The sequence below is a fragment of the Podarcis muralis genome, chromosome 5, assembly GCF_964188315.1.
Source record: "Podarcis muralis chromosome 5, rPodMur119.hap1.1, whole genome shotgun sequence".
Classification (NCBI taxonomy): Eukaryota; Metazoa; Chordata; class Lepidosauria; order Squamata; family Lacertidae; genus Podarcis; species Podarcis muralis.
In genome coordinates, this window is record NC_135659.1 from 54,737,810 (window position 1) to 54,754,644 (window position 16,835).

Sequence of the window (16,835 nt, forward strand, 5' to 3'; positions counted from 1 at the left end):
ATGCAGAATCTCGCTGGAGATGTGATGAGGAAGAGGTGAACTAAAGAACCATGAAAAAGCCGGTCCTTGCTCTCAAGGATGCACAGTAAGCGACTCTGGGAGATTGGTGTTGAGATGGACACCACTGCACTATGGCTCTGTGAGCAGGGCAGCCACAGAAGCAATGGCTTCCTCTGGCTCCTCCGTCAACCAGGTGCTTGGGCCTGTAACCAGCTCATCTCTGGTGGCACCTCATTTTTTTGAGCAGCTTGACTACACATGATGGGATGCAGCGGGCAAAGAGTTCGTGGTAAAGAGAAGCCCTTGCCCTCAACACTCACCTGGAAGCTGTGAATATGTGCTTAGAATTGGTGCAGATGGCATTGATGGGGCTGTCGTGCCCCTTGATGTCCCCAACGGGGGTGAAGTTATCGACATTCCAGACCTTCACTGTCCCACCACGGCAGGCACTCAGCAGCATGGGCCGGCTAGGCACAAAGGCCAACGCACAAACCCAGTCTTTGTGTGCATTTGGGATTTGCTAGAAACAGGAGTCACAATGAGCTGAGTTAGCAAGGGCCTGTTGCCACACCCCAAAAACTTTTCCACCCACGGATTTCTGAATGAGATGACTTGGGAGTTAAAACAAAGCCCAAGGGAGTGGACTAGATACTAAAGAAGAACTGGAATAACACTGCCATTCATTGTAGGTGTTGGTTGTGCCATAAAAATAATGCCACCATGCCATTAATTTGTCCTGAAGGTTATGGCACAGTGGCAGCTAAATCCCAATTGGCCCACACACCAATCTTGCAAATGCAGAGGAATTCTTTCATTGGGCTTGTTCCTAATAATGCAAACAGTCTTAAAATGAGGACACCTAGCTGACACACCTCAGAAACCTGAACAAATGTTTGCAGATCGATATCACCACCTGGAATTGAGGCTAAATTTGAAATGGGGAACTGGCTATGCAAAAGCAAGGCCACACACTTGAAAACTGTGAACACTGCAGCAACAAGAGGAGAATTCTGCATGAGCAGGGCCGACCCTTTCAACAAGGATTCCAATCCTTAACTAAGCCAAGACAACTTCCTTCCTTTGGTTCTTATGTGACACACTTGGCAAAGACAGAAGTTACTGGATTGAACTCAGAATGGCTGTTGGCTTGGCCTTCCCACAGCTCTTGCCAATGGCCACCCATTATAGGACCCACACAGAGGCTTGGAAGATTAGGATAACATCAGAGATACTTGTCCTCTATAAGCAGTCTTATCCATTTAACTCTAAAATAGTGCACCAAAGGGCATAGATCAGCAGTGGAATATCTGTGGCTCACTTGATGTTTTTAGACCCCCAACTCCCACTGGCACCAGTCAGCATGCCCAATGACTATGGATTATGGGAGCTGCCCCAAGCTCCCCAAACTTGGCACACTTGGCCTTGGGACTAATTGTGCTTGTTACCAGTAGCAAACTAGATAACCAAGTCAAGGACCACTAAATAGCTAGAATAACAAATAACACGACACATAGGCAATAAATAAGACCCCCAACAAGACTTTGAGGGCCAATGTTGTTTGACTGCTGGGAAAATATACAATGGAAATATTAATTTATTAAAGGAAGATAGCAGGATTCTTTTACAACTGCTTTCCCTAATTTGGTAGCCCTAAACATCTGGAGGGCACCTGGTTCTACTAGATACTGCCAGCAAGTCAGTGCTCCAAGAGATTTGGTCCTTGTTCACCCTCTCTCTAGAACAGGCATAGGCAAACTTTGGCCCTCCAGATGTTTGGGACTACAATTCCCATCATCCCTGACCACTTGTCCTGTTAGCTAGGGATTATGGGAATTGTAGTCCCAAACATCTGGAGGGCCGGAGTTTACCTATGCCTGTTCTAGCATAACCACCCTGCTTTTTTGAAGAGGCTTACTGAGCTCAATACAATCATGGCTGGTACACATATGCAGAGGCCATACTTGCCGCAAATAAATTTAATTGTATGGGGTACATGCACTATCTGAATTTCAGCATCTAAAATTTCCACTGGCCTCATGGCCCACCCCCTTCAGGGATGTCAGCAAGGGGCCTTCTTACCCCTGCACTACAGGAGGAATTTATGCACCAACTGTATATTGACACCCTCAGCATAATTCACACCACACAAATGGTATACCACTTCTGTCTTTGAAAACCCAGCATCCTTCCCTATCATCCTTCATACCTGGATGAGCTCCTGCTGGTCCAGGTCCCATTTCTTGATTCCATTGTCCCTGGAGCCGCTGAAGAGAACATCTCCCTGAATAGCTAGGCACTCAATGCCATCATAATGTGGGGGTTCAAAGTTGTGAGTGGGGCCAATGTTCCCAACAACGCCTTCCGCAATCTCAAACATCTGCAAAATGAGAAGTGGCAAAATAAGAATCCACAGCCCAGGTTCAACCTGCAGTTAACCCTGGGCTCAGTGTCCCCCCCCTTTCAGAAAAGTAGGCATTGTGCTAGATAGTCCTATAGCTTTCCCTGCTCCAGAGTAACTCTTAAAAATAATGGAATGGATTCAACCAATGAGTCTTGCTAATGGAAGGCTGTGCAATGACTTCTACGGGTGAAACAGGGCTTTTCTCCCCCTTCTCTGCCCATGCACCCCACTCAATTGACTTGATTGGGGAGAATAGCCCCCAGAATGGCATATGGTAGGAGGAGAGGAGGACTCATTCCCTCTAGCAAGCTGAAATCCTTGCACTGATGGAACATAGTGCTACTCTGAATTCTTCCCTAAGTATGTTTGGTTATGTGGAACAAAATGTCTGGAAATTGAAGTGTGTATTAGGGGGGGAAAGGGTTTGGCCTTGAGTATTTTGTAGGGCTCTGTAAAGAAAGGAGACACAGACAGTTGGGCTGCCAAAGGTGTGTGTGGGGTGGAGAACTAAGGATGCTGCCAACAGTGAACTCAGCAAAACGTAATTATTATGTCCAATACCTTGACATAATGATCTTTAGATCCCGTGATGACTAGGTCATGGTTGCTTGCAGTCCTGTTCACCGTGAGACACATCACTGGCCCAATATGGCCTGTCAGCTTCCCAATGGGCTGCAACCTAGTCAAAAAAGCGGAAAGGGTAGTGTTGAGAAATTAACAGCAGGAACACCCCCCCCAAGGCTAATGCTCCCCAAGTAATGACCAAATACTAAATGTATTCACAAAGGGGTTGAGTTTGAAGTTCTTCAGTGTGAGTAATTGAGGAGTTTGGGTCATGGCAACAGTCTCTTGCCATTCTCTTCTGAGCATTTTTGCAGATTTCCAAACAGTTTGGAATTGTAGGCAGTTCGCCTCCTCTCACCTGTTTAGCTCCCAGATGCGGACAGAATTGCCAGTAGCTGCATAGAGCATGGTGCCTGTGGGGTTAAGTGCAATCTGGTTGATCTGGTGCTCTCCTTGCACACTGGTGATGGTGCGGGTGGAGGTGCCAGCACAGGCATCCCCGGCAATCACCTGGCCTGATGAACTAATAGAGGGAAAGAGGGAAAGAGATATGATGGGGAGTCTCACAGAAGCAGGAATGGAGTTCAGCTGCAGGGCAAGAGACTGCAGATTTGCCTTTGCCTTTCGGAGGAGGCTACTCAGACAAAAGCAGCTCCAAAATATAGAGCAAGAAAAGGTTCAACTCCATGGAACAGCAGGAACAGCAATATGTTTTCAAACCCACAGATCACCTGGAAGGAATTATTCCTCAGAGGAACAGTTCTAGCAGATTGAAAGGAGAGCCTACTGAGGGTTTGTCACAGGATTAGACCTGGTGTACAATTTTTTATTCTTAAGAATAGTCAGTGCAGGAGCTCCTTGACTGGGGCTGTCCTGATGTGACTTTGCTATGTTCATCCTTGCACATTGCACAGTAGGACTAAGCATGTGACAAATGACATGCATAATCTGGCCTGTAGATGTTGGAGGAAGCAAGTTTGGTGGGTAGAGAGATGGCCCTGTGTCAGATGTCAAGGCAAAGGAGCTGTGCCCTGTGGAGCATTGCGTTCCACTGCAAAACAGGACATAGTAGACCAGCAAGCAGGTGAGGAGCACCTGCAGATACAATGCTATCCAAACATCAGCAATCAGAAGCAGCTTGTGGGATCTCACAGTTCACTTTCCCCTGCCTTATGCCGCAATGGATGATTTGGCACAATGTTGTGTGACCATGGATAGCAATGGCTTATGCTCTTAAAACCCACTTTGTTAAACCTTACAAGGCCACAAATGAAGCTTCGAAAAACTCAAAAGCAGCAAAACAGAAAGCTGCCAAGTACTTACGTGAGAGTACGAATACACTTTGCAGAATCTCGGATGTCCCACACTTTGATGTAAGAGGTAGAGACTGTGAACACCAGGCCAGAGTGGTTACTGTACTTTATGGAAACCACATTGTTTGGGTGGCCTTTCAAGGAGGCAATTTCCTGGCCAGTCACCAAGTTCCACATTTTGCAACTCCGATCTTTGGAAAGAAGAGAGAACTTCAGTTGTGCCAGCAGTGCCCTAGTTTCCCATCTGAGAGCAGAAACCACCACTCTCTCCTAAGCAACATATTTCTTCAGTGATTCTAAGATGTGACTAATATTTTAAAATGTGGACATACAGCAGATAAGATGGAAAGCAGCTGGTTTTAATTCAAATTTGAAAGATTCAGCAGTTCCTGGGGACAGCCATTGTCTTTATAGTCATCCTTAACTTTTTTGCCTCCCACTGCACTTATCGGAAAGAGACATGACACTTGTTATGCCCATGTTTGTGAGCAGGCACACGCATGCTTGACTTGCCAAGGAAAATAGTGGGAGTGCACTATATCTAGAGGGCACTTGTCATGTGATATACCATACAGACTGAGCCTGCTCAAAACTGTCTCCATGTAGCGGCTACTCCACATGTGAAGCACTTTAATGTCACTGCTCGCAGGGGCGGGGAGAATGGCTGTCCCAACTGCAGCCATGGGGGTAGCTTAGTTCCGTCAACCGTGTCCCTGGGGTGATGCAGCTGCATCATGACACAGAGTCCTTCAAACAGAGGTACTGGGGCGGGGGGGCGGGCGGGGAGGTTGCTGGGCAACTTGCTTCAGCAGCAAAACTAGGGGGGAAAGGGCGGGGAAGGCAATAGTATACTTTTTCTTCCACCACCCCTGAAAATGCTTATTTTTTCACCATTTCTGAACATTGCTAGAAAAGCTCCAGTCAGAACTTCTGGCTCAGTGTCCATTCATACCACCAAAAGCAGCTCCCACCCCCTCTCTCAAACACACACCTTTGGATCCAGAGAACAACAATTCATCTGTAGCATCCAGGCACAGGACAGGCTTGGTGTGTCCTTCTGCCACAGAGATGCATTGCAGCGGAGCTGTCCGGGCACTCCTGGACCCTCCCACAGGGTTGATAATGCCCCTTGCATGGGAGAAAAAGAGAAATGCTTTGAGAGACGGTTCCTGCAGCTGCAGCAAGCAGGCATCCTTAGAGTAACCGATCATGCACCTGGGAATCACACTGCTCAGGAGACACTGGCGGGACGGAAGGACCAGACCCACATTAAGCTTAAAAGAGGGAAAAAAGGTGGGGGAGCGACAGGCAGGCAAGCACATGCAGAATCAAGCTGAAGAGTATGTCACAAAGTTCTGGGCACAAACATCTTCAAGTTACAGGAAGGGTGAGATGCTCCATCATTGGTTATATACTAGTGTCAGTATTATGCTGAAAGCTGATCCACTCAAATGCTCTTCAAGTGTTTTTTCCCAAAGAGGCAACATAGGTAAGAGCAGGGCTACAGGACACAATTCAAAGTGCTGGTGCTGACCATTAAAGCCTTAAACAGCATCGGCCCTGTATACCTGAAGGAGTATCTCCACCTCTAGCCTGGACACTGAGTTCCTCCTCCGAGGGTCTTCTTCTGGTTCCATCACTGTGAGAAGTGAAGCTATAGGGAACCAGGCAGAGGGCCTTCTTGGTAGTTGCGCCTGCCCTGTGGAATGCCCTTCCATCAGATGTCAAGGAAATAAACAGTGATTTGTCTTTTAGAAGACATCTGAAGGCTGCCCTGTATCAGGAAGTTTTTAATGCTTGATGTTTAGTTGTGTTTTTATATTATGTTGGAAGCTGCCCGTGGTAGGTGGGGTGTAAATAAACTATTAGTTGTTGCTATATTAAAGCCAGCTAATGTTTTGTGAATTCATAGAAGCTCTTAATGGAATTGAAAACTGCAATGCACAACCCTGAGGACCAGAATGTGTGTACATACAGCTTTGAATGGCAACACAGGAAGCTACTTTATGCTATTCATCCATCCAGCTCAGAACATTGACTGAAAGTGGTTCTCCAGGGTTTCAGGCAGGAATATTTGCCAACCTCACCTGGAGATATCACTGAACATGGAACCTGATGCATGCAAAGCATCCATAGAGTGACAGCCCCTTCCTCATCAACAGCTCCAGGTTACTGCATTGGCTGCTTTGTTTCTGAAAGATTATTTCAAATTTCAGCCTCCAACTCTCTTTGTGCAAGATCAAGGTGCAATGTAACTAATATAGTTTTGTTATCACATGCCAAGAGAGGCACTGGCTCTTTGTAAGTAACAAAAATCTCTTTATTTTTTGCTCTGAAATGAACACATGGGTTCAAATGATTGCAATTATTTTAATAATCCAGTTGGTCCCATCTAGCATCATGTCATGTTATTCTAGACCTATAATCTTTGTAACTTTGGCAACTCAGACTCCTCTTCTCCAGAATGTCTCCATCTGAGTCGGGCATGAAATCGGTGCACCACCTTGTGGTCAACATGGAGACACTTCAAACCTTCCCGGCAACAAGCTTTGTAACAGCTCTGAAAGTTGGCAGCAGTTTCTTATTTGAATACATGGGATCACCAAGACACATAAAGTTTAAAAAAGGAATGGAGCCCCTCCGCCAAAAATAAATCACATAAGTGTGAGTTAGAGGCTTGAACACGTCACACAAAACTTTTCTCTTAGATCGAAGTTGAGAGGCGGTAGTGTCCAATACTGTTAAAATACATATCAAATATAGAAATGTAATGCAGTGAAAAAGTAGGGAAGATTCAAAGTGATAATATACTCAAACCAAGCTCCAGCTTGGGAGTATAAGTGAGTTTTTAAAAGATGCCTGATCAGCATCGATAGGGGCACTCACCTAAACTCGGAGGGAAAGTGATTCTATAATAAGGGTGCCACTGCAGAAAAGGCCCTCCCGTTCTAATGGCCACTACCTGTACTTCAAAAGGCTGTAGCACAACCATAAAAGCTTCATCAGACAATTGTACTGATTATGCAGGGTAGCCTTTGCTGGGGCTGAAGGGAGTGGTAGCCCTAAACACCTGGAGGTCACTAGGTTGGCAAAGGTAGGTCAATAGGGAGAAAAGGTGATTCCTCGGGTATTCTAGTCCCAAGTTGTTCAAGGATTTATAAGTCAATACCAAAATCTTAAACTTGGTCCAGTAGTTTATTGCCATTTTCAAAAAGTACACACTCTTGATTATTAGAACAGAAATAAACATAACAGATTACATTTCCCTTACACATGTGCACCCCTCCATCTTCAGTGGGGTTGGCTAACGTCTTGAAAGTTTATTTTACACCCAGAAATAAGGGAAAGGCATTGCCACTTGCTGGAGTATCGCTTTAACACGAAATCCAGTGACCAGAATCAGCATTCAGGACCTCCCTTGTATTCACAGTATGAGGCTGGACGCCATTATGCAAATTTAAAAACTACCATCCATCCATTTTAGCAACTATGGCAAAAATAACTCACCCCGGATAAAAAAGAAAACAGGGGCTGGACTTCTGGGCTGTAGTGGCAGATGGAAAAGACATGGAGTGCTCCCACAGGCTTCATGAGAGCAGGACTGCCAAGAACTGGAAGCAAATGGGAAGTGTGGGGGAGGCAGGGAGCTGTGCCTGAAGGGCATGGAAATGTCCTCAACACAAATGACTCCAAGACTCTGAGCCTGAAGGGGAGCTGCTTGGACATTTCCCGATACAGTGGTGCCTCGCAAGACGAAATTAATTCGTTCCGCAAGTTTTTTCTTCTTGCGAGTTTTTCGTCTTGCGAAGCATGGTTTCCCATAGGAATGCATTGAAAATCAATTAATGCGTTCCTAGGGAAACCGCTTGCCAGGCTGGCGGTGCGGAGAAGGGCTTTTCTCCCCACCGCAAGCCTTCAGGACAGGTACGGGAACAGAGGGGAAGGGGCGCAGCGCTTCTCCTCTGTTCCCGGGGCTTGCGGTGGGAAGGAGGGTTTTTCCTCCCCACCGCCAACATTCAGAACAGCATTCTGAATGTTGGCGGTGGGAAGGAAAACCCTCCTCCCACCCCAAGTCTTCAGGAAAGCCATCCGAAGCCGGGCGGCGGGAGAAGGTGTCCCCGCCCCGCCGCCCGGCTTTGGAGCTTCGCTCCGATGCCGGGCGGCGGGAGAAGGTGTCCCCGCCCCGCCGCCCGGCTTCGGAGCTTCGTTCCGATGCCGGGCGGCGGGAGGAGGCGTTCCCGCCCCGCCGCCCGGCTTCAGAGCTTCGTTCCGATGCCGGGCGCTGCACTTCCCCGCTGTCCCGGAGATTTCCCTATGGGCTTTCGTCTTGCGAAGCAAGCCCATAGGGAAATTCGTTTTGCGAAGCGCCTCCAAAACGGAAAACCCTTTCGTCTAGCGGGTTTTCCGTCTTGCGAGGCGTTCGTCTTGCGGGGTACCACTGTATTCTCTCCACCACGAAGCCTAGAAACTACTCAAGAGCCACATTCGTGAAATCATGGTGCAATTATGACACATGCAAATGGTTAGCTTCTAACTCCTAGTTACAGACATGCACTACCTGCAGGTGTATGCTTGGTCCATTCCAAACAAAAACATGCCACAGGATGGCGTCTATTAAGTGCCGGGGGCAAGAGACTTGAGATTTTCAGATACACGTGCGTGTTGGTGGATTAACCGCAGGATGTGTCCTAGTGAAGCATGCTGAGTGGGGTGAGCCCTACTGTTTCAGTTAACATAGGAAGGGGTCCCAATGGAGCACTCTAATCAGCTGGGAAGGCAAATCTACCAGCAAGTAGAAGCAGCACAAGGAAAGAAACATCACACCGGGTTCAGTTACAAGCAGGTTTCAAATGCAGGGAGGGGGAAAGAATGAGAAAAGAGGAAAGCAAGAAGAGTTATATAATAAATAGTAAGTTTTATACCTCAGCACCTCCGAGACAGAGGAGTCACTGTCATCAGACCTAGGGACAGAAAATTAGCAGGATTACGGGTAATTAAAACCAGGAGAAGGAAAAGCAGCAGCATAGTCAGAAAAGGAAGGGTTGTTATTGCATCCAAGCTAGCAGGGCGGGCAGACATAGGAGAGCAGACCACAGACAGAAGGGATCAGGAACGGGGGGTGGGTGGGTGCGTAGCAGAAACCATCATGAGTTTTTAACTAGGTGCTTCACCACACACTTGCAAGCCTGTCATCGCAGCCATAAGGCTCGGAGCTTGGATTAAGAACAAAAAGGAAGTGGAGATTCTCAGGATGCTGAGTTACTGTGCATGTGTGGTTCTTCTGCAAAAGAAGGGAATGTGCACACATCTGGGAATGCCTGCCCAAGGCTCCTACATAGCTATGGGTGGGCCAGCTTCTGAGAACGTTGGCAGTGACTCCCATGTCACCTCCAAACGGGAATATGGACCCAATGGTCACAGAGGTCACTCTAATGCCAGCTTAGCCCCAATAGGTTCCTTTGTTCCTTTGTTCATTTATTTATTGGGCTGCTGTTCTGTGTTTTGAAAATTCAGCATCATCCCTGTGTCCTTGAAGATCAAGGCAGCCCATGTTAGAGGAATCCCATTGTGTTAACTGAAGCTCTGTCAATGCTGCCACCAGCTGTCATTCAGGAGGCTTGTGGAACACACTCCAGAAAGGGGTGGGGAACCCAAAGCTGACATTCTGGTATTTAGAAAGCAGGACTCACATGACCTTGTTTTCCAATATCTTTCCAATATGAAGACATATCTGGAAGGCTTAACTTACACCTGTGCTGGAAAAAGCATACCAATTCCTCCCCTGCACTAAAACAGAGGTAACCTGTTAATAAAGGGGCACCAGAGCAGATGGCCCCTATAGGTTGCAGACAGGGTTGGAAAGAGATTCAGAACTGCTACCCATAACATATGGGGAGAACAGGGTGCTTTTGAGCTTAAAGCACCGACTCAGGTACTTAGCCGCAGAGACCAAGGACTTTGATTCACATGCCTCCACAACAGCGCATAAGAGGCTCCCTGAACGATTTGGCAGGTTTCACAGTAATTGCACCTAAGTGTCTAGCACCTAAGAGGCATGGTGCTAATTCCAGTGCAAATAGGGCCCAAACCTGGAAGTCAAAGAAAAACATGCCATTCTTGGTGCTGGGTAGAGTGGGACATAAGGGGATGATATCCCTGGCACTGCCAGTTTATCCATTCTGTTGTCACCTTCTATGGGGATACAAGTTTCCCCAAGTTCCGCAGGCGGCCTTACTTGTCTAGTGCTGAGCCCTGGCTCTGGTTGCTGGTGAGGCGGGAGAAAACATTCCGGTCGTTGCGTGGCCTGCTGGGAGGGGATGAAGGAGGAGTGAATCCAACATCTGGGTTCCTAGGCAAGAAAGAGAGAAGCAGTGGGTTCCACTAATTATAGAACTATAATCTTGCAGCACTGTTAGATCCTGCATCACACAACAGTTCATTTTCTGCATTATGAGCAAGGTGTAAGAACTGCTGCCAATTGCACTCACTCACTTACACTCACCTGATAGGCTGGCCCCGGTCATATGACTTCCTCCTGGTGAGGGGTGATGTGTCTGCACCACGGGACTGTCTAGGGCTAGATGAGAGGCAGCCATGGTTAGTAAATACCCTATCCAAAGTTGGGCTCCCTCAGCTTTGAAGGAGACTGGGAAGAGCAAAGCCTTGACCAGCTGGTTCTCAGAGCAGATTCTAATATTCTCCAGGGCACACAGAACAGTCCTGCATCACATGCAGGGAATTGCTTCTTTGAAAGCTCCTCCACATCAGAATCTCCTTGCAGATGCCAAGCAACACAACAGGGAGGCTAGGATAAAAACATTCTTACTGCACGGGCCAGCTGTGTGCGCGCACAGAGATTTTGATGTGGAAGCACATTCTGGGACACGTTTCTCTACGTGCATTACAAGATGGCACACTTCTTGGGAGGGCTGTACCAAGTGAGTTTCCATAAGGTCTGAAGTGGCCCTCATTCTGGGGACTGGGAGGACTATTTCAATTTTCAGCACTCTTGGTGTCCACAGGAGCTGCCTGCCCTGGTTCCTGCCTGGCTGATGGTGGGCTGTAAAGGCTATGCAGTTCACACCACCTAGGTTTGTCCACCCACAGTAGCAGCATCTGGGGGAAAGGGGGGGGTTGTCCCTGCCTTTCAAGTCTTTCACTATAGTTTGTAAACTAGGAGTACTTGAAGCTGCCAGTTTATAGGTCTGGGGAGAGGACTTGGGGAACAGTTTCACAAGAATGAGGGATCCGATGCCGCCGTGTCACGGCTACTCCCCATGGAAGACTGTGCCAGCGAAGAGGGAAACTGACTCTGACCCCAGAACAATGGGGTCAGAACATGACTTTCTGTTCTTTCCTTGGTTGCGCTCCCTTTGCACACCAACTCTTCACCCTCAAGTAGGGCAGAAATCATGGCAGAAATCCAACCGTCCAAAGCCAGCAGTCACCTACACCACAGTTTCCCCAATATGATCCATACACAGATCACCAAGTACGCTACCATGGCTTACAATGTACTCCCTCGGATGGGCAGGCTGATGGTGCGGGAGACCTTCTCCTTGTAGTAAGGATCACGGATGGAGAAGCCAATCCCATCCTCTTTGATCTCCATGAGGGATGCCAACGACTTGGTGATGTTCTTGGTGGAGATGTCCAATGTGGGCCCTAGACACTCTGCAGACACAGCTTTCATCTGGCCAGACAGCTTGGGCTCCCCCTAAAACAAAGCCCCAGAAAACACAAAGCAAACTAAGGAGCAGCAGATGGCGGGGTGACACGGGAGCTATTCCCCGGTTGCCACTGTAGCTGGTGCTCAAATTCAGCCTGGGAAGACTAGCATTTCTTGGTCACCTCAATCTCAGAAACCCCTGCAAATATCCCAAGCAGCTTTCCAAGACCTTCCCACTTCACTCTGAAATTAACATGGACAACAACAGAACGCACCACCTACCACTGAGCAGCAATTGCTGGTCATTCAGAAGAGACCTAATGAAGTTCCTGTGCCCCCCACCCCACTAGAATTCAAGTAGGCCAGTCTAGGGCCAATTGTTTTCTCTGGATAAAAGGTTTATTCAACAGAGCCATGGCTAGGACAGACAGAGACATAACACACATCAGTCCAGGGCTTTGTTTTAATTTCATTGCCGATTCATTGGAGGAGGGCCAAAGCTTAAGAATCACCATCTGGATGTACAGCACCACGGCTAGCTGCCAAAATGCAGTACAAATATCATAACTTGGCCTCAGTGAAATGTAGGGAAGATGAAAAAATGGTGCATATATTCACGGGGGGCTCCCCACTATTTGGAAAGCTACAGAAGAAGAATGTGGTAAGGTCAAAGTGCCATGTTCCGCTTTAAAAACAAACATATATAAACAAATATAAAGGTAAAGGTAAAGGTACCCCTGCCCGTACGGGCCAGCTTGACAGACTCTAGGGTTGTGTGCTCATCTCACTCTAGAGGCCGGGAGCCAGCGCTGTCCGCAGACACTTCCGGGTCACATGGCCAGCGTGACGAAGCTGCTCTGGCGAATCGGCACCAGAGCAGCACACGGAACGCCGTTAACCTTCCCGCTATAAAGCGGTACCTATTTATCTACTTGCACTTAGGGGTGCTTTCAAACTGCTAGGTGGGCAGGAGCTGGGACCGAACGATGGGAGCTCACCCCGCCGCGGGGATGCAATATAGCCAAACATAAATCTGACCACATGGGGCACCTTCAACAAGAAAAAGCATTTCTGTACAAAAATGACCAGGATATTCTACAACGTTGTCAACATTTTCCTGTCACTGACCATTGTTTAGGTTGGTGAAAATCTTAAACTCCTTCCTGGTTATTTGAAGCTTTTGTTAGTTCTGGATGGATCTGCTAACCATCTTTCCTGGGAATTTCCATAATGAAAACGTATAACAACAAGAAGAAGAATTGGAAGTGTTTGCCAGACTCAAACTTTCAAACTTACCCTGCACTTGAAGTCATCCTGACTGGCAGAGCCCTTCATGGAGAAAGACTGGGAAAAGCTGCAGGAACACAGGGAGAGTTTTGTGCACACATATTTTCAGTAAGAACTACAGAGGTGCAAACTAACTAAGAGACTCTCCATCCCAGCAGAGCTTCAGTCCTTAACTCAGGAGCCCACTTCATTCTTGCACCACAGGTTTTCTAGCTTAATTCTGGAATTTTACAGAAAAGAACCATGTAGGGGTTTCTTTCAAACTCAAAGCTGACTTTGAAGGGTGGCTACATTGGTCAACACATGGAATTTACACCCCACCCACCTTTTAAAGGCCACCACAGCCTAGAGGGAAAACAGGCAGAAAACACTCAACCTGTGCCCTGCTGTCTCTCTGGGTGCACAACTCACCTCCCCTCTGAGGCCATGCTGAATTCAGAGACTTCTTCATCTGTGCTGGCATAGCCATTCTCTGTGCAAAAGGATAAAACAAAAACCAGGTAGAGCACATCCACTAGCACATGGGTACTTAGCTCTGGTGTTGGACCAAAACATACCCCTGGTTCCCTCTGACCCAGGCCATGAATGAGGGTAAGCAAAAAAGAGGATTTCTAAGCGAACATGATTCTATCTCAAAGAAGCAAAAGCTACTCCAAACTCCCACCTTGCTGCACGTTGTGGATGAGTGCCTGTAGCTCAGGGTGGGATTCTGCCTTTTCCCGCAAGGCATCCAGGATGTGGTGGTTCTGAGAGGAGCCAGTCACATCCGTTTGTCTCAAGCGGCCTTCCAGCAGGCGGATCTGGGCTTCCTTCTGGGCTACCTGCAGGCTCTGTTTTGCAAAAATTGGAGGATTAGGCACAAGTTCAGCGGCAGCTTTCCCACTTGTGGAATGCCCTCCCTGGTGAAACACCTCTGTCTCCCTCACTCCATTCTAAAGCAAAACTATTCGAAGAAGTTCATTAACCTTGTCCATCAGGACTGATTGGTCTACTTGGGGTCTTTGAACAGACCAACGTGCTACTGAATAGTTGCAAAGCAAGATGTGACTATCAGATCTCTGGTCCACATGAGAGAAAAAGGCTGCTTTTAAAAAATAATAGCTTACCTTGTCTATGGATGCCTTGAGGAAATTGTCCAGCAAAAGCCGTGCCTCAGCCAAGGAGCAGGAGCTGATCACCACAGAGGTGTCTGTGGAATCCAGTTCTTCCTAGAGACCCACAGGAGGAAAACAACAGAATGAGAAAGCCTGGGAAAGGGCAGTTGCAGTTTGCTACCCATGCCAGCAGTGGGACTGGTTCCTTTGCTAAAGATTTAGCTCCACAGACTACGTGGCTTTGCAAGAGACCCATCCAGCAGATTTGTGCATAAAAGTAGTACGGTAGTCAGTTTCATATTATCAACTCACTCCAGCCCCTGAACTCAAATCGTATGTACTACAGAGTGGCCTTCCAGATATTTTTGAACTATGACTCCCATCATCACCCCTGACCATTGGGAATGCTGGCCATGGCTGAAAGGCATTGGGAGTCCAAAACACCTGGAGGGCACCAGGCTGTGGAAGCTGTTATAGGCCAATCAGAAGCCTTTGTTTGAGATGTCTACAAACCAGCAAGTTCACTTAGGATGCTGAGACTTTCACACAATTGCCAAATTCTCAGAACTCTTAATAAAGGATCGATACTATTTTGTTAAGAATTTAAAATGTTTTAATGTTAGTACCACTGTTACAAAACCATTTGTTTGGACTGCTATTTTATGCTTTTGAAAGGAACTGATACACGACAGTTTATTGTGTGTTTGGGGGGTATACATTTATGTGGAAAAGGAACATACCAAATAAGGGGGGGAGAGAGAGAAATAGCAGTTCCTCAGAGGAAATAGCAGAGACCCAGGACTTTCCATACTCTACAAGTTAACTTCCCAGTCTCTGCGTCTTACATTCCCCCAGCCATAAGCTTTTAAGGAAGCAGGAACACACTGAAACAGCCTACTGTAAATGAAACAAGAGTTTAACTCATTAAGGTAAGATCAGAAGACATTGTGCTTCCTGATCCACCCACTGTAACTGATTATCTACACAAGAGCTCAGCCAGCCGACCTCAGCTCATCACTGGGTCCAGGTCCAACTGCATTCCACCCTCCCAAACTGCTTGCATCATGGATAGATCAGACACACCTTGGTCTCTTCAAGCTGCATGATGGTGGCCTGGCAGTCAGAAATGCCGTCATTGATGTAGTCAATGTTGGCTGCCAGCACCTCAATCTCCTCATTCAGCTCCTGCAGCCCCTTCTGCTCTTCAGGGTTCTCTGTCTGCAGCTTCTCCCTCTTCCCCAGAAGCATCTCCTGCATCAGTGACAGCTCCTCGCGTTTCTGAAAATGGGGAACAGAAGGCAGAATGTTTCCTCTTTGCCAATGCTGTGCAGCCCCTTCTCTGGCTCTCTTCCCAGGTCCTTCGCCTTCTGCTCCAGTGAGAAACAGCCACTTTTCATCACCTTGATGAGTCGCTCCATATCCGACTCCAGATTGATGATGGTCATCCTCTGCATGACAATGTCAAAGACACGGCGCTCCAGGGACTGCCACTTCATGCGGGCTGTCTTACTGAAGGTTTGGTTTGCCCCTTTCTTTGCGAACTTCTTCCTGCAGATGGAAGTCATGTATGAAAAACTGAACAGCATGATCTTGGAATTATCCAAAACCAGAGATGGAAAGGCTCTCAGATGTTGCTGGGCTCCACCTTGCATCAGTCACAGCAAAATGGCAAAGTTGGAGTCCAGCAATATCTGGAGGGATCCTCATCCCCTTGCTAAATATTCTGGGTCAATCCTACCCAAGCATACTGGGTGGATGGAAATGGGGGCTGCTCTGAATGCTGCCAAGTAAAGGAAGGCACATAGAAGCCAGTGGATTAGAAGACAAGACAGGCCTCAAAGGAATCTATATCAGATGGTTTTAGACACCTAGGTCAGTCTGACTTACCTAGAAAACTGCTAACTGGGCCAGTGTCTTACCTGACAGTTCGAGTCCCATTTGTGGAAGAAGGAGGGTCTCCCAGAAAGGTGTTGATTTTCCGATTCCATTGGCGCACAATGCTGGATACAGAGCGAGAACTAGATTCTGGCTCGGAGGAGGTGGTGCTGGTGGAGACCTCTACACCCGAGTCCAGCATGGTTTGCTTCTGATTCATTCTTCCAGCAACCCGATCAGACATAGGTTTGGCCAGACGGCGCAGAGCAGAGACCTGGACGACAACACAACAAAGCAGTCCAGAAGAATGGAAAATATAGAGGTGATAACAGACAGATACAGTCTTAAGCAGGGCTGCTACGTGAAAATATCTTCAAAGCGTTAGCTGCTCAGTCTCCAGCCTCAACCCTAGTCTCTATTCATGCCTAAGTGCAAAGTGTCTGCTCACAGTATCAGCTGTTTTTACAGATGTTCCCAGTAATGTTGGGCATTCATGGCAGAATGAGAAAAATGCCACAAGTTACCTACATATGAGCTTAAATATGTAAGAAAACAAAGAACCATGTTGGCAATCACACACTAAGCCATGTGTGACGCAGCAGGTATGATGCCCAGTTGCTCTGGATAAAAAG

General features: G+C 47.4%; 1 protein-coding gene across 6 annotated transcripts in view; it reads right to left on the reverse strand.

Annotated features, from left to right (window-relative positions):
• KIF21B (kinesin family member 21B) overlaps positions 1 to 16,835 on the reverse strand; it is a 66,100-nt gene that overhangs the window by 5,069 nt on the left and 44,196 nt on the right. For 3 of the 6 annotated variants that reach the window (XM_028733919.2, XM_028733918.2, XM_028733921.2), the window contains exons 18-34: positions 16,248 to 16,477; positions 15,729 to 15,876; positions 15,412 to 15,606; positions 14,341 to 14,442; positions 13,899 to 14,064; positions 13,646 to 13,706; positions 13,244 to 13,301; positions 11,790 to 11,995; positions 10,781 to 10,855; positions 10,514 to 10,627; positions 9,201 to 9,239; positions 5,270 to 5,406; positions 4,289 to 4,469; positions 3,324 to 3,488; positions 2,963 to 3,080; positions 2,207 to 2,377; positions 321 to 520 (exon numbers count right to left, since the gene is read on the reverse strand). In XM_028733919.2, the coding sequence (XP_028589752.2) occupies positions 321 to 520; positions 2,207 to 2,377; positions 2,963 to 3,080; positions 3,324 to 3,488; positions 4,289 to 4,469; positions 5,270 to 5,406; positions 9,201 to 9,239; positions 10,514 to 10,627; positions 10,781 to 10,855; positions 11,790 to 11,995; positions 13,244 to 13,301; positions 13,646 to 13,706; positions 13,899 to 14,064; positions 14,341 to 14,442; positions 15,412 to 15,606; positions 15,729 to 15,876; positions 16,248 to 16,477 (2,366 nt within the window). The remainder of the gene's footprint in view (positions 1 to 320; positions 521 to 2,206; positions 2,378 to 2,962; positions 3,081 to 3,323; positions 3,489 to 4,288; positions 4,470 to 5,269; positions 5,407 to 9,200; positions 9,240 to 10,513; positions 10,628 to 10,780; positions 10,856 to 11,789; positions 11,996 to 13,243; positions 13,302 to 13,645; positions 13,707 to 13,898; positions 14,065 to 14,340; positions 14,443 to 15,411; positions 15,607 to 15,728; positions 15,877 to 16,247; positions 16,478 to 16,835) is intronic. The other 3 variants (XM_028733924.2, XM_028733920.2, XM_028733923.2) reach the window with 1 other exon arrangement.